Below are 20,234 nucleotides of genomic sequence, written 5' to 3' on the forward strand. Positions count from 1 at the left end.
CCCGCAGCAGTCTGCAGCTATCACTGCAATAACTACTTGTAACAGCCCAGTCTATCCAGCTGGAGAAAAGAAACTGGATTCCAGCCTTCCAGAGCTCAAGTGTTCCTTCAGGACTCTCCTCAAATGACCTTCCCAGAAGGAAGCTGAACATTCTTGTGCTCATCCCTTGTATGACGACAGGATTACCTAATCCTGAACTACCAGAATTCAACAGGGCAGTGACAAAACATACAAACTAAAAATAACATTAAAAGGAAACCCAACCCCAAGGGTCAGTGTGTATCTGGTTTTGACACAGGTTATGCCGATGCTGGGTAGGAGACGCTTCTGTAGCTATGGCACAGACTAGACCAGCCTCCGACTCAAGCATCTCAGTGGCTCAGGCCGTGCAGCATCCATCCTAGGACAAGGGTCCTGAAGCTGTTTCACTAGAACAGGAGTCCAGAAAATATGTTCTGTAAAGGGCGAGACAGGGAGTAATTTAGTCCAGTGGTTCTTACCAGGAACAGCTTTGTCCCCCAGGAGATCTGGCGATGTCTGGAGACACTGGGCTGTCACAAGTGAGGGGTGCTCCTGGCATCTGGTAAGTGGGGGTCAGGGGTGCCACTGAACACTCTATGATGCCCAGGACAGCCTCTCCCTGCACACGCACACAACCAAAAGTGATCTGACCCAAAGGCCAACCGTGCCAGATCGCAAGCCCCACACTGCAGGCCACACTCACTGTCTGCCATGGTGTCTGCACAACCCTTTGAAAATGGAAGTTATTTTTAGCTGAAGGGCAGTACAAACACAGGCCCCGGGTCATAGCCTGCTGACTCCTGCTCTGCAGATCAGAGAGGCCTACAAGGACTCTGATGGCACACGAGCTGCCTGTTAGTCCTCAACGTGGGCCCACCCCGGGGTGTCTTCACTGGCTCCCCAGGCAGGGAGCAGGGATGCTCCGAGGGAACTACCCTGCCATCCAACCAGAAGGCTCGAGCCAACTTCCAACCCTCCCTTACAACCTCAGCTCTATAACCACATACACCACACAGCAGGGAGCGTCTCAGCATTAACCCTCAAAAGGTCAGGCAACCACTGTGTGTTTCAGCAAAACATTCTCTTATTTTATTTTCATCTCAGCAAATGTTCTCATTTGGCACCTAACGGGCATCAAACCAAAGCCCTCAGAGTGACAAGTGTGGGCTGAGACCAACTGCAAACTTCCCATGTGTAGGTCTCAATGCCTATTCGCATCAGAACACCTGTTCCTCTCTCTGGTCCCTTAGAGTGGCCTAAATGTCTCAAGTGCGCTAACACTGCCGGCCACAAGGTGGTGGAAAAGCTGGGATAGGAAGCCAAGCAGTGCCTTGAAAGCAAGTTCTTTTCTCAGGCGACACATCTCCAGATAGGCTCCGGGTCACGCTTATCTAACATCCTCCTGTCTGCCTGAGCTGGAATGAAGAAAAAGCCATCCTCCGCAGTGCCACTGGGGAGAAGACACAAGCTGGTTTACACTTTTTAGAGCTCAAGCATCTAAGAAAGTCTTGTCTGGGGAGATGGGGACAGCAAGCGCTCAGGTCAGCACTGCTGGCCAGGGCAAACCCCGAGTCCAGCTTTGCAGCCTTTGCACACGGCGTACTTTGCCAGGATCCATGAAAATACTCAAAAGAGCCCATGAGGATATTTTACTTATATGCAGTTCTGTCAGGAGTTCAGGATTGTCTGGCTTTCTCAGGATCCTTCTCGGGATCTCAGTTCAAAATTAGCTATTCAAAGCATGAAATAAGAGAGAATACACTTTAAGAATCAAGGCTTCTCTTTTTAGCCCAGCTGAGGGAACAATTTCAGACATGACTGATCGAAAACCAGGCACGCATCAGGGCACAAGCTGGCTCTCAGACTCAGATTTCTCCTCTGGTGCGGTAGACATGGGGACTCGGCATGGGTCTCGGCACTCCAGCCTATCTTCTGCGAGGCTAGTTGACCCGGCAGGCACGGATCATGAGTAGCTGCAGGAGAATGAAGACCGGAGACGTGATCAGGCCGAACCAGAGCTCTCGCGTTTGCTCTACCAGCTTCTGGCACAACAACATCTCGAAGACGAACTTGAGGCTGAGAACTGTGAGGACCCAGAAAAGGCGGAGCACGGCCAGCCGCTTCTCTCCATCCTGGAAGAGTCGCACAGAGACGATGGTGGTGAAGTAGGTGCTGAGCCCGTCAGCAGCGAAGAAGGGCACGAAGACGTTCCACCAGGAGAGGCCAGGAGCCAGGCCGTCCACACGCAGGGCCAGCAGCACGGAGAACACCAGTAGGGACAGCAGGTGCACGAAGATCTCGAAGGTGGCGAAGCCCAGCCACTGCACCAGCTCCCGGAGCGAGAAGAGCATCGCGCCGGTTGGGCGCGGGCCGGGGCCCGGCCGAGCGTCCCAGCTGCCGAGCTACGCGGCCGCGCCCTCCTAGCCTCGCTGGCGCCTGCCGCCGCCGCGGCCAACGAGAGGCAGCAAGCGGCCCCGCCTGCCCCGGCCCTCGGCCCCGTCGCGCGGCCGACCTCCTGGCCCCGACCCGGGACCCCTCACAGGCCACCCGCCGACGCCCGCCGCGCTCGGACGCCATGCCCCGCCGGGCGCGGCCCTAGGGCGTCACTTCCGGCCGATGCCGGAAGCCGGAAGTCGGGGCCTGTCGCGGGGGTCAGGGCTGGCGGCAAGTGCGGCGGGTCACGACAGGAGCGCGGGGTTCCCCGGGGTCAGCCCATGCCGAGCGCACGGCTCCTGGTGCTCTTCGGCAGCCAAACGGGCACAGCCCAGGATGTGTCGGAGAGGCTGGGCCGCGAGGCCCGACGCCGGCAGCTCAGCTGCCGGGTGGAAGCCCTGGACTCCTACCCCGTGGTGAGGGCTCCTCGGACCTCGGCGGGGGTACCCGGCGGGCTTGGGGCGCCGGCCCCCAAAGCGCTCGACCCCAGGGGGCTGCGTTTCGTCTGAGAGCGGGCCCGTCCATTGCGGCAGATTTAGGGGCCGGGAACGCTTGGGAGCAGCGGCCAGTTTAGCGCATGGAGACAGGGGAGCGGTAGCCGGGGAGCCTGAAAGAGAAGGCCGGCCTCCTGCTCGCGAGCGCTGTCTCTTTGCCCCTTCCTCTGAGAGAAGAGGGGGAGCCAGGCTGCTGGGAGGATGCCGGGCCATTACATCCCGAGGCCTTACACGTGTGTCTTTTTGTTGAGGTGAATCTGATTAACGAGCCCCTGGTGATATTTGTTTGTGCAACTACAGGCCAAGGAGACCCCCCGGACAACATGAAGGTAAGGCTGACCTGAAGAGTGCTCAGGAGCTCAGATCCCTGCCCTTGGCCCTCACCCTGTATTCGTTGCCTGGAAAGACTTGAGAAGCACAGTGAATAATTGTTCTCCTGTGGATTTGGGAGGAGATCTTTGGGTGGAGCGGGGGCTCTGGGCGTCCTTCCTAATAAACTCTGCACCACTTTAACTTTTCATGTTTTTCCAGGGCTGTATATAAATCTGGTACGGGTCTTGTGTGTATTTCAAAGCTCACCTTCAGGGAACATTCTTCCATTCTTTGACCATCTTTTGAGCACACATTGTATTCCAAGCATAATCTAATGCTGTGAATCCAGCTATGAGCCCAGTAGTCACATTTCTACTCTTGTGAAACTTAAAACATAGAAAAAGCAAAAGTTTAATGGGCAGTTACAATGCCAAAAAAAATGCATGCTGCAAGAGTGCTTGATGTTAATGGGAGCGTTAATAAGGGCTGCCCCCTTCAATCTGGAGGTTCAGAGAGAGCTTTCTGGAAGAAAAGAGGCTAGGCTAAGTCTTGAAGGATAAGTGGGGCCTAGCCAGGCACCAGGCAAGAAGCCTCTGCAGAGGAGAAAAAGAGCCCAGCCGTGGAAGAGTCAAAAGCGGTTCAGGATGGTCAAACCAAGGAATGAATCAGGCTTGGAAGGAAAAAGAGCAGGTAGCCAGGTTGGATCCCAAAGAGGTCAGCAGCCATGGGGAGGCAGAAGGATTTGAAACGAAGGGCCATGGAACCCATGGGGTGATGCAGTCACGTGTGTATTCTAGCAAAACCAGCCCTTTTCTTCAGGGGGAGCAGGCTGCAGGAGAGCAGGAATGGGAGTGGTGGTGGTGGGAGGTGGGCACAATGCAGCCGAGAGCCTGAGGCTTGGGGCAGGCTGGTGGCAGAGCAGAGCGGGGCAGACGCCTTCCAGAGGTGCTAAGAAGGTAGAGTTGGTTGAACATGGAATCGTGCAATCGAATCTCAAAGATGAGAAAGAAGGTAGAATTAAGACAGGGATTTGGGCCTAGCTACTAGGATGGATGGTGGTTCCACGCACAGAAGCAAGAGAATCGGGAGGGCGAGGTGCCCGGACATTGTCCAGGTGGAGACACGCAGTCGGCCTGGAGTTCCAGTGAGGATCCTTAGTGGAGGCACGTGTCGCAGCGGCCAAAATATGGAGGCGAGAGGAAGGAGGGGCCTCCCTCCCCCAGGACAGGCTGCCCTTAAACCCAAAGGCGCGGAAGGTGGAGAAAAGCCAGTGCGGAGCAGGAAAGGGGCCCCAGCATCGAGACGAGGGAGTGGGCCGTCTCCAAGGCTGAGGGCAGAGGGGCGACTGTTTCCAGAGGATGGTCTCTGGTGCTCAAAGCTGCGAGGAAATGAAGTAAGGTCAGCAAAGGGACGGCTGGCAACCTCGGGCACGGAAGCGTTTAAGGACGTCTGCACGTGAAACAACTCAAAAACGCTTATGCTGTGAGGGGTGAAGGGGTTAAACAGAGAGTGGTTGTGAGACAGAGAAACCCAGGCCTGTTTAAATGCTGGTAGGTGCAAAAGGCAGAAGACTGAAGAATAGGCTTGGAATGGGCACACCAGCACGGGAGGCACAGGAGAGGAGGCAGGTCTGGGGAGATCAAGGCAGGAGGTGTGTGGTGGATGCCAGAGACCAGGGTGTGGAAGGGGCGGGGGATAAAGACCTCCATGGGGTCAGCTGGGTAGAGGTCCTGACTTCGCAGCAGAAGCTAACAGCGTGAGCGTGGTGAGTCACACCGGGATGAGGGTGGTTACCGGAGGGCCGGATGCCAGGATGGACACCGCGGAGGCAGTCGGGATGGGGCCCTCCCAACCCAGCACGGAACAGGAGCAGGAGACCCCAGCCTCCTTGTCACCATCCTGGAGGACACTGGCCGGGCAGGCCCCTCCAGGCAGCCAGGGCCTCACCCCCTCTCTTGGCCAAGAAACGCACTGGTGACAGGCCTGAACTAGACATTTTCTGTCATCTTCTGAAGCACAGATAGACCACAAAAAATGACCATGTGCTCGAGGAAAGACCCCCGTGAAGGGCAGGGACCAAGAGAAGCACACACAGAACCAGAGGAACAGACAGAGCAGAGCTCCATCTGCGAGGGGTGGGCAAGCCTGGCGCCCTGGGGCCAGAAACGCAAAGCCTGGGCAGAGCAGGAGCTGAGGAGACCACCTTAAAATGATCCCAGATCAGAAGATAACGCTGAGAAATTCTCCCAGAAACCATAACAAAGTTAGGGAACAAGAAAGATGACATCAGGAGACCGAGATTTTCCCAGCAGCCTTGCAACAGGAAGGAGAGTGGTGAGAGAATCACCATGGAAAGTGTCAACAGGCCTGAAGTCTGGGTGTCCAGCCACAAGCCCACCATGTGCCCAGGAAGGGCTGGCAGGATGTGAACCGAGCTCCCACTGACGCCTGACTCGTGTGGGTTTCGACTGTTGGGCGTGCAGAGTGCTCAGGCGTCTGGTATCAGAGCAGGCCACAGAGGGACACCGGTTTCTCAGCAGCGACCACCCAGCTGGACTAGCTCAGAGCAAACTTTCAGGGGCTTGGAGAAGACAGCTTCAACCTGAAGTGTGCCCCACTGTCTGCCAGCGGTACAAGGGGAAGCCCAGCATCTTCACACCTCAGCAGTGAGAATCGCATCTTCCCTGGACCCTTTCTCAGGAAGTACCTTGAGGCTTTCCACAGCCTTCAGGAGACAAGGTCTAAGCAGGAGATCTCAGAAGCGTCTCTGGGCCTGCGGGAAGGCCAGGCCAAGACTTGGAATGGGAGGCGCTCCGCACAGGCTGCCCAGTGGTGACCCTGTGGTCAGGGAAGGAGAGGGACTCGGGCTCCGACCCGGGGGCCACCTGGGATGAGTGGCTGCATGTAGGTGAGGGTGCGCCGGGGGAGGGGGACAGTGTGGGACCTGGGCCGGCTCCGTGGGGTTAGGGAATGGGCACGGAGCAGCCTGATGGCCGGTAGCTCCAGGCCCAGGAGGGAAGATTCCACTGAGTAGGGAAATCAGAACAGAGAGGGGCCTTGGGGTCTGCTGTGCTGGCCCAGAGCCTCTTTGTGGCTGTGAGGCCCGAGGCGGGGCTGAGAGCTGCCAGGGCTGTGCTGCCCGCATGCTAGGGGGCAGGGGGGTGGCCAGCAGATGCCCCGCGGGTGACAGCCCCGCCAGGCCCCCCACTCTGGGCTGCACTGGAGCCCAGCTCCGGCACTGCTGCCAGGGTAGCTTGCTTCCACTTTACCATTTTCTGCCTTTTCCCAGCTCATTCACTACTACAGTAGAACGAGAAGAAGCGGACTTGTGATAACAAAAGTGTTAGTTAGGAGAGCAGAGCCCGGGGGAGACCTGGGCCCAGTGGCCGGGAGAGGCCCTGAGCCCTGGGGAGGCCTGGCCTGGTGGCCAGGAGAAGCCCTGAGCGCCCGTCTCCTGCTGCAGAATTTCTGGAGGTTCATCTTCCGGAGGAGCCTGCCATCCACCGCCCTCTGTCAGATGGACTTTGCTGTGCTGGGTCTCGGGGACTCGTCTTACGCCAAGTGAGTAAGGGAGGGTGGACCTGTCCCTCGCGTCCACACAGTGGCCTGACAGAGGAATGTGTGACCCAGCCCTCAGGGCGCCCCCTCGAGGCCATGGCCCTGGCCACACTTCCTGGCCCCACAGACGCTCCTTGGTGGCAGCTTCTCCATGGCCAGAAGCCCTGGGCTTGAAGGATAGGGCGGTTCATGCAAGAAGTGGGCAGGGCAGCTGGGGTGGGGGGCCTGGCTGGGGCCACGCCTGAGATACGGTCCAGGCAGGAACTGGTGTCCAGAGCCAGACCCCAGGGCCTGAGCCAGCGTCCTCTGTCAACCCATAACATAGGGCAACAAGGGAGCCTGGCTCAGCCTGCCTTCATAAGCAGCCTTTGGGGAGGGGTTCGAGCTTACGATGAGCACAGAGAACCGGGAGGTGTGAGCAGGCAGGGTGCAAAGGGCCCGGCCCCCGGAGCCGTTCCGTGGCCACCGCTGCCCGCCTCCGCTTTGCTTTGCTTTCCTTCACCATTTTCACGGCACGTCTATGTCCTGAGCAGAGTGCTGTCGCTTTGCACTATTTCCCAGGGAAGTACTGAGGGCTTTGTGTTCAAGGGTGCACATGGCGTGGGGCTCCTGCAACATTAAAACCCCTAACTCTGCAGCTCGGAGCTGAGGGAGGGGGTCTCGGTATAGACGCAGCCTGAGGCCTGGAGTTGTCCAGGTGAAAAGGACGGAAAGTGGGTGGCCTTGTGACCCTCGTCTGGGAAGGGTCTGGGGGCTTTGTTTAGTATAAAACGTAGACGTCTGTTCCCACTGCCGAGCACACCCACGGGGCAGGTGAGAGGCCCTTCTGTCCTTCAAGGAGCCAGCGAAGGAGCCTTGGGAGCCTTGGGAGCCTCCGCCCCGTGCAGCCCGCTGGGCGTGTCCCTCCCGCCTGTGCAGGGCCAGGGCCAGCACCAGCTCTGTCTTCTCTGTAGGTTCAACTTCGTGGCCAAGAAGCTGCACCGCCGGCTGCTGCAGCTCGGGGGCAGCGCCCTCCTGCCCATGTGCCTGGGCGATGACCAGCACGAACTGGGGTGAGTGGGTTGGGGGTTGGGGGTGCCCTCCTGCGGGTCCAGCTGGGAGCAGGGTCCCCAGAGGGGTGTGTGCCTGCTTCTGCAGGCCCGATGCCGCCATCGACCCCTGGCTGCAGGATCTGTGGGAGAAGGTGCTGGGGCCGCACCCTGTGCCTCTGAACCCCGACCTGAGCCCTCCTGGAGTCCTGTAAGTGTGGCCTTGGGGTGGCACCCACGCGCACAGCAGACCTGGCCAGTGGTCTGATGAGTGTCTGGCCCTTCACAGTTGGCCCTCCAAGTTCACCCTGCAGTTCCTCAAGGACACCCCCAGCTCGGGCCCTGAGGAGCTGTGTGCGGCCGGAACAGACCCTCAGGGACCCCCTTCAGAGCTACAGCCGTTCCTGGCACCCATGGTCAGCAATCAGAGGGTCACGGGGCCCTCGCACTTCCAGGACGTTCGGCTGATTGAGTTCGACATCTCAGGCTCTGGGATCAGGTGCGGGTCGGTGCTGGGGGCCCGTGGGGGCAGGGCTGCGCGGGAGCCCTGGTCCAGGTTTCAGCCGCTCTTCTCCTGAAGCGGGTGCACGTCAGGGCCGAGAGCGGGGACGACAGCTGGGGAGGCGGGACCCCTCCGTCCAGGGGCCCCCTAGCCTCCCTGGCCCTCACCTCCTTCCTCTGCAGCTTCCCGGAGCCCCCAGCATCCTCCCCCCGCAGGCGGGCCCCTCCCCATGCCCTGGCTGTCCCTCCCACACAGCTTTGCAGCCGGTGACCTGGTGCTGATCCAGCCCGAGAACACGGCCAGCCACGTCCAGCAGTTCTGCCAGGTGCTGGGCCTGGACCCCGAGCAGCACTTCACACTGCAGCCCCGGGAGCCGGGTGAGCCCCCGAGGCCGCGGCGCGCGCCCTGTGTGCTCCCCCACGCCCCGGCGCCGTCCCCGCGTCCCCGGCCCACAGCTTCCCATCCCCTGCAGGTGTCGCCTGCCCCACGCGGCTGCCCCAGCCCTGCTCCGTGCGGCGCCTCGTGTCCCAGTACCTGGACATCGCCAGTGTCCCCCGCCGCTCCTTCTTTGAACTCCTGGCCTGTCTCTCCCCCCACGAGCTGGAGCGGGAGAAGCTTCGGGAGTTCGGCTCTGCACTGGGCCAGGAGGAGCTTTGCGAGTACTGCACCCGGCCCCGCAGGACGGCCCTGGAGGTGGGCAGGGGCTGCGGGTAGGGTCCGGGGGAGGACCTGGGCCCGGGGCCAGGGGCCAGGGGCTGGGGGAGGGCAGGGACCAGGGGAGGGCCTGGGCCCCACGGGACGGCCCTGGAGGTGGGCATTGGCTGGCAAACGGGCCTGGGCCCTTTGCTGCAGCTACGTGTGGCCCCACCAGCCACGGCTCCCCTGCCGCTGTCCCCCCAGGTGCTGTGCGACTTCCCCCACACAGCTGCTGCTGTCCCCCCAGACTACCTGCTGGACCTGCTGCCCCTGATCCGGCCCCGGGCCTTCTCCATCGCCTCCTCTCTGCGGGTGAGAGAGGAGGGCCGGCCTCAGTGGGGGTGGGGGGCAAGGGGACAAGGGGCCAGGCGGTGGGGGCCCATGGGGCAGGCCGCCTACTGTCCCCTCCCCAGGCCCACCCCTCGCGGCTGCAGATCCTGGTGGCCGTGGTGCAGTACCAGACCCGCCTCCGGGAGCCCCGCCGTGGCCTCTGCTCCAGCTGGCTGGCATCCCTGGACCCTGCGCAAGGTGACCCTGGCTCTTTGGGGTGGGGGGTTGGGCCCTGGGCCTGCGAGCCTCTTCAAGCTGCCTCCCTCATGCCATAGGACCTGTCCGGGTGCCCCTGTGGGTGCGGTCTGGGGGCCTGACATTCCCAAAGACGCCAGACGTACCTGTGATCATGGTGGGGCCCGGCACCGGCGTAGCCCCCTTCCGAGCAGCCATCCAGGAGCGAGTGGCCCAGGGCGAGACCGGTGAGCAGAGTCTGGGGCGGGGAGGCGGCCGGCTGAGCTCCAGGGGTGCAGGCCCAGGCTCAGGCCCTGCTCCCCGCCCCCCTCCCCCCAGGAAATGTGCTGTTCTTTGGCTGCCGCCGGCGGGACCAGGACTTCTACTGGGAGGCTGAGTGGGAGCAGCTGCAGGCAAGGGGCTGCCTGACTCTGGTCACGGCCTTCTCTCGGGAGCAGGTGTGTGTGGAAGGGCGGGGAGGGGTGCGGGGCGGGACGCCCAGGGCGCAGACTCAGAGCGCCTCTCGCCCCTGCCGGGCGGGGCGCCCAGGGCGCAGACTCAGAGCGCCTCTCGCCCCCTGCCGGGCGGGACGCCCAGGGCGCAGACTCAGAGCGCCTCTCGCCCCTGCCCCGCAGGAGCAGAAGGTGTACGTGCAGCACCGGCTCCGGGCGCTCGGGCCGCTGGTGTGGGAGCTGCTGGACGGCCGGGGCGCCCACTTCTACCTGGCAGGGTGAGCCTGGGCCGCGGGTGGTTGGAGGGACGGGCCCATGGGGACGCCAGCTGTGCTGAGCGCTGTCCCGCCTGCCCTTCCAGCAACGCCAAGTACATGCCGGCCGATGTGTGCGACACCCTGTTGTCCATCTTCCGGGAGGAGGGCGGGCTCTCTGGCCCCGATGCGGCCGCCTACCTCGCCCAGCTGCAGCGGACACTGCGTTTCCAGACTGAGACGTGGGCCTGAAGGGCCGTCCTGCCGTTGGCCACAGCCACCCTGCCCGACGCTCTCTGGGGGCCGTTGTTGGCCCTCGCCCTGTCTGCTCCCAGCTGGGAGGGTGGTCGACTCTCCTGCACAGACCCCAGCAGAGGGAGGACGCTGTGGGCAGCACACACCTGCTCTCTCAGCTCCAGGAAAGCCTCAGCAATAAACGCCGGGCTCTTGGTGGCCGCTTCCTGCCTGCTCTTCCTTGCGCGGAAGTGGGCCTCAGGCGGTGGGTGGTCCAGAGCAGGTCTGGATGGAATAGCCTGCTCCGCTGGGCACGGGCACAGTGGCTCAGCCCACACTTCAGTGCCTGAATCTGATGAGGAGGGTGCCAGCCGTTTGCCCACCTTGTGCAGACTCTGCCCTTGCCCTGAGGGCCAAGCAGGAAAGGCACCCGGCCAGGCTGGCATTGACCATCCCTTGCCAGCCCAGGGAACAGCTGCCCAGGGCCCTTGGGGCAGTGGGTGGAGGGGGGGCGTGGCCTGGGTTGGAGGGAAGGGGTGTGGCTCAGACTGGTGGGGAGGGAGGTCTGAGTGGCGTCCCCACCCCTGGGAGGGGAATTCCTGTTGGAGGAGTTGGACTGGCCTGCCCACAAGGCCACGGCCTGGAATCCAGCTGGCGGTCTCTGGCTGACACAGGGACTGCTTTGCCTGCGGCTGGGCTTGGGCAGATCCTGTCGGGGACGGCACGCTGGGCCCAGGAGCCTCCGGGAGCTGGCAGGGGCACGGGGACCCAAGTGAAGTTTCCTCGAGTGGGGCCCGGAGCCAGAAGGAGGCGGCGGTTGCTGCAAGGTCAGTGCCAGGGCCTGCCCCGGCTGTGGAGGGCCACGCTGACCTTCAAGGCCCCAGCCACCCCTCCGCCACCCTGGGGTCTCCACCCACCCATCCCGGCCGCTGCCCTGGAGGCACTGCCCCTGAACTGTGCCCTGGGGTCCCCGCTGGTGGCCCTGCTGACCGTGGCTCGGGGTTCACCGGTCGGTCTCTGGGCCCCGAGCACTTGGACCCACTGCACCAAGTGCTGGTAGAGGATGGGTTGGGCAGCAGGGCCCTTGGGAAGCCCCCGGGTGCCAGGACTCCGGACAGTGAGCCCCTGCTGGGGGCCCCGGCCGTGGCCCCGCCCTGGGCCAGCTGCACAGAGGACGAGGAGGCGCAGCAGGAGGCGGAGGAGTGCCCCATCTGCACGGAGCCCTATGGGCCGGGGCAGCAGCGCCTGGCCCTGCTGAACTGTGGCCACGGCCTCTGCATGGGCTGTCTGCACCGGCTGCTGGGTGCCGCCCCCGGCGACCTGGGCCGCGTGTGCTGCCCGCTGTGTCGCCAGAAGACCCCCGTGCTCGAGTGGGAGATCTGCCGGCTGCAAGAGGAGCTGCTGCTGGCCGACGGGCCCCCGCGCCCCGCGCCCCCCACCCCGCCCCTGCCTGCCCGCCGCGGCCGCGGGCCATGGGCCTCCCTGGAGCACCGCTACCAGCTGCGCTTCCTGCCGGAGGCCGTGGGCGGCCGAGGCTGCCTGCCCTTCCTGCCCTGCCCGCCCTGCCTGGGTGCCTGGCTCTGGGCCCTGCGGGGACACGGGCCCTGCGCCCGCCGCCTGGCACTGCTGAGCCTGCTGGCACTTGAGCTGCTCGGCCTGCTGCTTGTCTTCACCCCGCTCTTGCTGCTGGGGCTGCTGTTCGTGCTGCTGGATGGCTCCCGCCGCTGACGGCCACGCGCCTGCTGCCAGCGGCTGCCGACTGACAGGAAGCCTCGGTGCCGGGGGCACCCTGCCCTGAGGCCCGATGACTAGGATTGAAGAACCCAGGGCTGACCGGGGCGCTAGCCTTCATCCCGGGGCCTGGACAGGGCCGCCCCGGAACCTGCATTCAGCCTCTGACCCAGCCCGAGACGCCTACTGCCCAGACACGAGCCACCGGTGTGCAGCACAGCACTGGAGGAGGTCCATGGCCAGGGTTCCGAGAGCCCCTCGATGGACAGGCCCCACCCCGCTGCTGGGCCTCCCAGCCGGCCGGTCTGCAGGAGGGGGCGCCGTGGACCTGAGTGTTCCCTGAAGGTCAGGCAGCCCGGGGGCCCCCTGCTGCACAGGCCCAGCCCACAAAGGGCCGCCTCACCTGGGCTGTCAGGAGCCCAGCGGCCCCGAGCAGGCTGGGTGTCAGCACATGCCTCTCCACTTCAAGGGCCCAGGGCCCCACTGGGTCCAGGAGCCAGAGCCTGCCAACCGGGCCCCGTCCTCCCGACCGCTCCGCAGCGCCCCTCCGAGCCCGCCAACCGGGCCCCGTCCTCCCGACCGCCCGCAGCGCCCCTCCGAGCCCGCCAGCCGGGCCCCGTCCTCCCGACCGCCCGCAGCGCCCCTCCGAGCCCGCCAGCCGGGCCCCGTCCTCCCGACCGCCCGCAGCGCCCCTCCGAGCCATCCTCCCGACCGCCCGCAGCGCCCCTCCGAGCCTGCCAACCGGGCCCCGTCCTCCCGACCGCCCGCAGCGCCCTCCGAGCCCGCAGCACCTGACTGACACTGTCGCAGCCCCGCCTCGCGGGCTCGTCAGTACAAGGGGCAGCTCTCAATAAACAGGGACTGCTACCCATGCTGTCGTTCCTGCGTCGCCCTCCCCTCTACCCTGCCTGCACCAGCTGGGCGACAGTTCCTTCTCCAGATGCAGTCGTCCAGTGCCGGACAGGAGGCCCTCAGGCCCTGTACCCCACTGTGGTTGTGGCCAGCCTTTGTCCCAGCCCCAGCTCAGACGGGCCCCAGGGCTGTGCCCACAGCGCCTCAGGGAGTCAGGCGGGCTCCGTGGCTCAGGTGGGCTGCCTTGTGCCCCTCGCTGCACTCACACCCAGTGGCCAGCACAGAGAAGGTGCCCTCCCTTTGCCAGCCGGCTCTGCTCTGCCCAGCTGCTCCCACAGTCCTGCCTGGAGCACACAGGTGGCTCACGCAGGTGCACACACAGGCCCCGCCTGGCCCCCACGGAGCAGAGCAGGCTGACCCCAAGCATCCAGCTTCGCTCTGGCTCCTCAGCCTGGACCCCACCAGGGCTGCCGCTCTGGGTGCCCACTCCCCCCGGCCCAGGCCGTGAGCAGGCCTCGGCTTCGGTGCAGGGCACGAGCTGCAGGCTTTGGCGAAGAGTTTTAATGGCAGTTGGCTGCAGCGACAGTGCCACACGGGAGGGGCCAGAAGCTGTGGTGGGCAGGGGTTAGCGGGCAGCAGGGCAGGGCCAGATCCCCGAAGCAGCAGTGAGCAGGGACCGGCGGGCGGGCGGGCGGGCGGGCGCTACATGATGGAGCAGGCAGACAGCGGGTTCCGCGCGTGGCACGTGCACGCAGCCCCGCAGTACTGCCGGAAGGTCTGGTAGCAGCTGCCCTCGGGCTCGCCACCCCACTGGCCACCCGACGGGGCGGTCAGTGCCTCAGGCGGCAGGCGGCTCAGGATGGACGTGTTGATGGCCAGCGCAGCCAGGCCGTAGTCAGTGAAGAGCACAGTCTCACGGCGGCAGGTGGGACAGGAGATGAACTTGTACTTGGGGCAGGACTCGTAGAGAATCTGCAGGCACTGCTCACACACAGAGTGCAGGCAGGACAGCACGCGGGGCCGCCTCTGCGTGGCGTTGTACGTGTGCCCGCACGTCGGGCACTCCAGAGGCTCTCCCGCAGCTGCGGCCACCGCTGCCGCAGGGGCCCCCGGGGCCGCAGGGCCGGGTCGGATCACGTACTGGTTCACGATGACCTCGTCCGCCGGCGCCACCCGGGGGAAGCCCAGCTCACCGCTGCCCTTGCGGGGCCGCCGTGGCAGAGGCGGGGTGCAGGGCGCCCCTTCCAGGACGGGCATGTCCCCCCCACAGGCCTGGTTGACGATGATCTCTGTGTCTGAGGGCCAGGCTCGCTTGGGTGCCAGAGCCGGGGCGGGCCGGGGCGCAGGTGGGAAGCAGGGGGCGGCCGCCTGCAGCTCAGGGAACTTCTCAGGGTGGACCATCTTCATGGCCTCCATCTTGAGGATGACATGGGGGCCCTTCAGGCAGGACATGAGGAAGCCTGGCCAGCCACCGCCCGCCTCGGGCCCTGGGTCAGCCGGCATCCGGCTGTCTCCAGTCAGACTGGGTGCTCGGGTAGCGGGGGGAGTTGGGTGGGGCCGGGGGGGCAGTGAGGGGACAGCATCCTGGTTGCCCTGTGGACTCCTGGGGGAGGCGGGCAAAAGCTTGGGGGGAAGGGCCCCCCCCAGCGGCCACAGTGGCTTCTCAGGTCCGGTCCGCGGGGGAGGAGGAAGGGGCGGGGGAGGAGGAGAGGGGCAGGGGGGTGTGGGCGGCTGCCCTGGGCCAGAGGTCGGGCCCAGGGGCTCACCCAGGGTCTCTGGCCTCTGAGGCTGGCCAGGGGGCGTTGCAGGAGGTCCCCCTGCAGCCGAGATCAGCCGTCCCGGGGCCCGGACATCCGGGCAGGCAGGGGCTAGGTGGGCCCCATGGCTCCAGGACAGGGCGCCCAGGGAAGGCAGCTAGCCTGAGCGCTGGCCGCCAAAGGACCCGGGCAGCAAGCTCGGGGTTGGCGGCGGAAGCACAGGAGAGGCCGGGGCTGGGCCGGAGCTGCAGGTGAGAGACGCCGTGAGGTCAGCACCTGGGCCCACCCTCACCCTGCACAAAAGACCGGGCGCCCGACCTCTGACCCCGACCCTCGCCAGACTCGGAACCCAGCCCCTTCCGCAGCCCATCGCGCCCGAGGCCCGACCTCTGCCCAGAAGTGGGGGCAGGCGAGAGAAGACCCCGCGCTGTCCCGCCCCGCCCGCACTCACCTGCCCCAGCCTGGCGTCCCCGGGCCGGGCCGCGCGCCGCCGCCTCCGCAGAGGTTGTCTCAAAGGCAGGCCTGGATGCGGCGCCCGAGCCTTGGCTCGGCGGCTCCGGAGGCTCCGGCGGCGACCTCGGGCGATGGCCGGGCCGCGGCGGCTCCCGGGGGCGTGGGGCGCGGGCGCGGGGCTCGGCGCGGCGGCGGCGGCAGGTGCGTGCGGAGCGTGGCGCGTTCTGCGGCGGAGGCGCGGGGACCGCAGTGCGCGCGGCGCCCGCAGCGCCACCCCCCGTCTGGGGACCCGCGCGGGGTCCGCGGGGCGGGGCCAGTGTCTCTGCCGCCCCTCGATCCGCTGCGGGCCTGGCGCCCGCTCTGGGGGTCGCCCGCCCCCCGCGGGCCCCGTGGGGGTCGGGATCCCCACAGCAGGCCCCCTCCCGTCTCCCCCACCTCCGGCACCGCCTGCTGACCCTGGGTCCTGGTCAAGCCCCCTGCCCGATTCTGGAAGGGAAGGAGTGCTCTGAGATCTCACAATACCAGAGGGAGGAAGGGGAGAGGGAGCCCTAGGGTGGTCCCAGGAAAGCGGGCCCCGGGGCCCTCACCGTGAGACTGCCCTGTGTCCTCTGCAGAGGTAGGGTCTCTGTCAGTCCTTCCCCTCGGCCCCCAGAGAATGCCTCGGGCTGTTCCGGCTCACAGGTGCCCAGCTCAGGCCGGCTGAGGGCAGAAGAGGGTGAGCAGGGGTGGGCAAGCGCACATAGAAGGAGTGGGCGATGGAGGAACCCTGGCTGGGAGAGTGCTCCAAGGACAGGACGCTGGGCGGTGTAAGGGGCACGCAGCAGGTCAGACCGAGGGCAGGACAGGCCCCATGGGGCAACTCACGGAGGACACGCACCTACACGGACGGGCGGGGGAGCCTTTCCGGCGCCTAGCAGGTCACGGGTCATCACACAGCCTTGTGCTAACCTGGCCCCACCCAGCAAGGCCCCATTCCTTTCTGCTTCTTCCTTGGGCCAGACTTCCTGCCCCCCAGGATACACCCTCTGCCTGTGAGGAGCTGTCAGGTGAGAGGGAGGGCAGGGAACTGAGGTGGCCTGGGCCTCCAGAGTGCCTTTCTTTAACCTGCCGTGGCCACGACGTGGCTTGCCGGCGTTCCTTTGACCAGCACTGCTTCTGACCCTGGACAGACCCAGCCCCTCTGGCCACAGCTGCTCTGCTCTGTTACAGGCCAGAGTGCCCCTAGCTATAGCCCTAAGCCCAGCTCCTGCAGGGCAGCAGAGCCCAGCGCGGTCGGCATTCCTGACGAAGGGCCCCACGTGGCAGGAGGCTGGAAAGGTGTTCTGGGCCCACAGGCCCGACTTTGCTCTCTCTGAGGCCTCAGTCTAGTGCCTGACCTTCAGTGCCACCCACCGCTCGAGTGTGAGAGCTGTGCACGTGAGCAGGTGCCCAAGGAAGGGGCAGCGAGGGGCCCTGGCCCGAAAGCCGGGAAACTGAGGCAGCCTCGGCCAGGGGAGGGCTGGAGGGCCAGCCGCTCTGCTCAGCCCCCTCCTGCCCCAACTCGAGGCCCCGCCCCGTGCCCGAGGCCCCGCCCCTGGGCTGAGGCCCCGCCCCGCCCGGGCCCGGAAGCGCAGCGCCGGGGCGGCCCAAGCCCGGGTCTGGCGGGAAGGGGCCGGCTGACCCCGAGCCTGGTCTTTGGGAAAATCCTCGAGCGCGGAGGCTTCTGGGGACTACAGTCCGCACCAGCCGCCGGCTTCCTTCCAGGCCAGGTTTGCGCACGCGCCGGCCCCCGCCCCTCCGCCGAGGCGGACGCCGTGGGGCGGCGGGTGGGGCCCGCGGAGCCTGCGCGGTGGGCTCTGACCTGCACGTTGGGCCGTGCGCGGTGGGCTTGCGCCGTCGGCCCCCCGATTCCGGCTCTGGCCCGGTTCCCCCCGCATCCGGTGCCGCATCGGTAGAGCTTGTGCCCAGACCGGTCTGACTGGCCCCACACCGGCCGCGCGGGTCAGCTGGCCTCTGGGCCACGTCTGATTGGACGCTGCCCTTCCCGGAGGCGCCCCCCCACCCCCACCCCGCGCCGCCCCGAGCGCGAAGGACGAGGGGATGCGGGCCCAGCCGCCCCAGGCGGAGCTCGGCAGTGCCTGGCCCTGCGCCGAGAGCGCATGTCCACTGTGACCCCGCACACAGCGACCCCAGGGCATGGCAGGCGCCAAGCGCCACCTAGGACTTGAAGCTGGGGGAGGTGGGAGGGCCAAGGATGGGGGCCCTGAGAGACGGAGGGGCTGTCCACAGGACCCCCGACCAGAGCAAAACTGTAGTCAGAAATGAGCAGGAAACGCCACGTGTGTATGAAACTCATGTTGCCAATAGAGAGATAAGTAAGTTTTATCGGCAAAGGTATGCAAACCAAACATTTTTTATCAGTGAGAAATACCGTAAACCTCCGAGCAGAGCAGCGTGCTCACTAATGCCCTGGTTTCTCCCTGCGGGGAAGAGGCTCGGGTCACTGTGCAGGCCTCTCCCTCCACTTCAAAGCAGTGGCTTTGAGACTGTGGGTGATAGCCAGGCCCCAGACCATCTGCGGGCCTGACCCAGGCTCCTGTCCTGCATTCCGGTGACCTGCCAGCTCCCTGAGGGCCAGGACATGCCCCAGATGGGTCAAGGCTGAATCAGCCAGGCTGGCAGGGTCCCCGGGAACCCAGGCCTGGCCACCGCCCATCCAGGAAAGGAAGGGTGGGTGGCCGCTGTGCTGGAGGAGCTGGGGCCTCCTGGCATCTTGGGAACCCCGTCTTTGAGCCCCGCCCAAGGCCCCACCCCTCCCCAGGAGGGAAAAGGCAGCTACCGGAGGCTCAGCTCACAGGCGCAGGGACCTGGGCAAGAGGACAGCTCGCTGCCACCACCACTCCAGGTGGGTCCTGGGCTGAGGGACTTCCCCATCTGCGGTAGGACCAGCTTAGCTGTGTCTTCCAGCCCCCCACCCCCGCTCCGCTTCCAGCTCCATCACAAGGCCCTGCCACTCAGGGAGGGTGGAGGACACCTGGGGACAGCTGAGAGATGCTGTCCCTCACGGTCCCTGCACTCTGCCATCTTGCACACACACACACACACAGGCCTTGCACACTCAGGCGCTTTCACGACCTGGCTTACCTTGGGATGCAGCTGTTGCCCTCCACAGAGCTGACTTTGTCTCCTTTGCTCACCTTTGCCAGGCAGGGCCATGGACCCCCATGAGACGCTCGTCAAGAACCCATATGCCCACATAAGCATCCCGAGGGCTCACCTGCGGCCTGATCTGGGACAGCAGCTGAAGGCGGGCCCATCCTCTGCAGAGTCGCAGCCTCTGCCCGTGAGGTCCTGCACCCTGGAGCCTCTGGAGGAGGCCCCGGGGCCCAAGGGCGCCAAGGGGGCTGCCTCCATCCAGGGCCAGCTGGCCTGTCAGCAGCCCTGCAAGCCCTGTGGCAGCGGGCAGCGCCCAGCAGGGCTGGCCTACGCCGGCCCGCCGCCCGCCCAGCGCGGCGACGACATTGCCCATCACTGCTGGTGCTGCCCCTGCTGCTCCTGCTGCCACTGCCCCCGCTTCTGCCGCTGCCACAGCTGCTGCTGCGTCGTCTCCTAGCCGGCCCCTGCTGGCCCCAAGGCCCGGCGACGCCAGCCGGCCTCTGCTCAGGCGGCTACGGCAAGGGCCTGGGCAGTTGGGACTGCCACTGTGGCGTCGCAGGCACTGGCCGCCCCCCTCCCTGGACAGCTGCAGCCAACCCACCGGGAAGGCCGACAGGCCAGCCCAGGGCCCTGGAACGGAGCCCTGGGCACTGCTCGTGCTGGGGACTCCCTTGACCACCTCTGCGAGGCCCAGGCCCAAGCAATAAAGCTGTGCGAGCTCCATCCTGGACACTTCTTCCTTGCCACTGTCCCCTTTGGGAGGGTCCCAGGCTAAACGCCACCAGAGACCGCCAGCCTCTGTGGGACAGTCACGGGCGGGGCAGCTTCAGGACAACATGACCTGCGGTCTCAGGTTGGCCCATGAGCTGGACAAGAAGGCCAGTTGGGGGCAGGTTAGACGGCAGGAAGATGCTGTGCGTGGAACCAGGTGCCGAGCCCAAGACAAGCTCCCAGAGGAGGGCCCGGTTGGCAGCACTGTGGTGGGTGGAACCAGCGCGGGCAGGTTTCCAGGGGTGGGAGCCCAGGGCCCAGCACCCGGCCCGGCCCACCCGTGAGTCACCGCCCTGCCTCGGCTGGTGCATCTTTCTGGTTTCCCACAGAACACCCCGGTCCCTGATGTCTGCTGTGTGCTGTTCCCCACTGCCCCGCCTCTGGGTCCCGGGCTCTGTGGAGGTGGGAACAGAGTGCTGGGCCAGACTCGTCTCCCAGCTGTCTGGGCAGCACGGCATGCCTGCGTGGGAGGCCGGGGGGGCACCGAGCCACTTGGGCCTGGGGTGAGGCAGGGAAGCGCATGTGCAGGGGGAGCATCCAGGCCAGCACCAGGTGCCTTGATGTTTCCGGGATGGGGCAGACAGCTGGAGGAGGCGAGCTGGCCTCACAGGACAGACGGGTCCCGGTGACAGCCCTCCCCGACCCCTGGTGACTGGCCGCGTGGCAGGACCGGTATCTGGGTGTGGGCAGACATGTCATTGACCTGACTACACGGGGACTCAGGCATGCCAGGTTCCCGGCCCCTGGCCCCTGGCTGGCCCCCACAGGAAGATGACCCCACCCGGGGCAGCCACAGAAACCTGTCCAACCAGCCCAGGAGGCCAAGGACTGCCAGAGTGGTGGGAGTGAGGAGGGGCCCTCTGGCCCTTGGCCTCTTCCAGCGGGGGAGGTTCTGGGGTCTGACCCCCTCCCAGCCCTCCCCGACACACCCCATCCTGCTATGCCACCAGGCTGGCCCTGGGGCCTCGGCCAGGTGTATGCCAGGGGGAGGTGGCCTCTGAAGGGGCGCCTGGGGCTTTCCATAGCGCCCTGTGCTGGGAGTTTCTG

General features: G+C 65.5%; 5 protein-coding genes across 11 annotated transcripts; 3 read left to right on the top strand and 2 right to left on the bottom strand.

Moving 5' to 3' along the window:
* Positions 1 to 1,085: 1,085 nt before the first annotated feature.
* Positions 1,086 to 2,655, bottom strand: TMEM203 (transmembrane protein 203). Its single transcript, XM_006062550.4, has one exon. It carries the CDS (start codon positions 2,370 to 2,372, stop codon positions 1,962 to 1,964), a length of 411 nt encoding a protein of 136 aa, XP_006062612.1. The 5' UTR covers positions 2,373 to 2,655; the 3' UTR covers positions 1,086 to 1,961.
* Positions 2,648 to 10,704, top strand: NDOR1 (NADPH dependent diflavin oxidoreductase 1). 5 transcript variants are annotated; one of them, XM_006062545.3, is made up of 14 exons: positions 2,648 to 2,870; positions 3,200 to 3,277; positions 6,724 to 6,821; positions 7,772 to 7,870; positions 7,956 to 8,057; positions 8,136 to 8,345; positions 8,604 to 8,725; positions 8,821 to 9,041; positions 9,249 to 9,356; positions 9,458 to 9,572; positions 9,650 to 9,796; positions 9,888 to 10,006; positions 10,184 to 10,278; positions 10,362 to 10,704. In XM_006062545.3, the coding sequence occupies exons 1-14, from the start codon at positions 2,736 to 2,738 to the stop codon at positions 10,504 to 10,506; spliced, it is 1,794 nt and encodes a 597-aa protein (XP_006062607.2). In that variant the 5' UTR covers positions 2,648 to 2,735; the 3' UTR covers positions 10,507 to 10,704. The 5 variants fall into 5 exon arrangements, 4 of the variants coding, with proteins under 4 accessions (XP_006062607.2, XP_006062611.2, XP_006062609.1 ...); XM_006062548.3 differs by having other exon boundaries at positions 2,734 to 2,870; positions 3,249 to 3,277; XM_006062549.3 differs by lacking the exon at positions 8,821 to 9,041 and having other exon boundaries at positions 9,292 to 9,356.
* A 453-nt stretch (positions 10,705 to 11,157) lies between these two features.
* On the top strand, positions 11,158 to 13,086 carry LOC112578238 (the record flags this gene model as incomplete). The annotated part of the gene is made up of 2 exons (XM_025262481.2): positions 11,158 to 12,564; positions 12,689 to 13,086. A coding segment is annotated over one exon (1,059 nt), but the record flags the coding sequence as incomplete, so codon positions are not given.
* Positions 13,087 to 13,614: 528 nt separating this feature from the next.
* LOC102405520 (RING finger protein 208) lies at positions 13,615 to 14,823 on the bottom strand. Its single transcript, XM_025262165.2, has one exon. The coding sequence runs from the start codon at positions 14,572 to 14,574 to the stop codon at positions 13,774 to 13,776; it is 801 nt and encodes a 266-aa protein (XP_025117950.1). The 5' UTR covers positions 14,575 to 14,823; the 3' UTR covers positions 13,615 to 13,773.
* A 117-nt stretch (positions 14,824 to 14,940) lies between these two features.
* Positions 14,941 to 19,139, top strand: CYSRT1 (cysteine rich tail 1). 3 transcript variants are annotated; one of them, XM_044926574.1, is made up of 2 exons: positions 14,941 to 15,079; positions 18,467 to 19,139. In XM_044926574.1, the coding sequence occupies exon 2, from the start codon at positions 18,475 to 18,477 to the stop codon at positions 18,871 to 18,873; it is 399 nt and encodes a 132-aa protein (XP_044782509.1). In that variant the 5' UTR covers positions 14,941 to 15,079; positions 18,467 to 18,474; the 3' UTR covers positions 18,874 to 19,139. The 3 variants fall into 3 exon arrangements, with proteins under 3 accessions (XP_044782509.1, XP_025117955.1, XP_006062614.1); XM_025262170.2 differs by lacking the exon at positions 14,941 to 15,079 and adding an exon at positions 16,201 to 17,029; XM_006062552.4 differs by lacking the exon at positions 14,941 to 15,079 and adding an exon at positions 17,417 to 18,165.
* The last annotated feature ends 1,095 nt before the right edge of the window (positions 19,140 to 20,234 follow it).

The sequence above is a fragment of the Bubalus bubalis genome, chromosome 12 (assembly GCF_019923935.1).
Source record: "Bubalus bubalis isolate 160015118507 breed Murrah chromosome 12, NDDB_SH_1, whole genome shotgun sequence".
Taxonomy (NCBI): domain Eukaryota; kingdom Metazoa; phylum Chordata; class Mammalia; order Artiodactyla; family Bovidae; genus Bubalus; species Bubalus bubalis.

Bases quoted from the DNA above. Each gene is read 5' to 3' on its own strand.
- TMEM203 (XM_006062550.4), bottom strand. From the start codon at position 2,372: ATGCTCTTCTCGCTCCGGGAGCTGGTGCAGTGGCTGGGCTTCGCCACC.
- NDOR1 (XM_006062545.3), top strand. From the start codon at position 2,736: ATGCCGAGCGCACGGCTCCTGGTGCTCTTCGGCAGCCAAACGGGCACA. The intron at 7,871-7,955 runs GTGAGTGGGTTG...CTGCTTCTGCAG, and splicing joins GATGACCAGCACGAACTGGG to GCCCGATGCCGCCATCGACC. The intron at 10,279-10,361 runs GTGAGCCTGGGC...CTGCCCTTCCAG, and splicing joins GCCCACTTCTACCTGGCAGG to CAACGCCAAGTACATGCCGG.
- LOC102405520 (XM_025262165.2), bottom strand. From the start codon at position 14,574: ATGCCGGCTGACCCAGGGCCCGAGGCGGGCGGTGGCTGGCCAGGCTTC.
- CYSRT1 (XM_044926574.1), top strand. From the start codon at position 18,475: ATGGACCCCCATGAGACGCTCGTCAAGAACCCATATGCCCACATAAGC.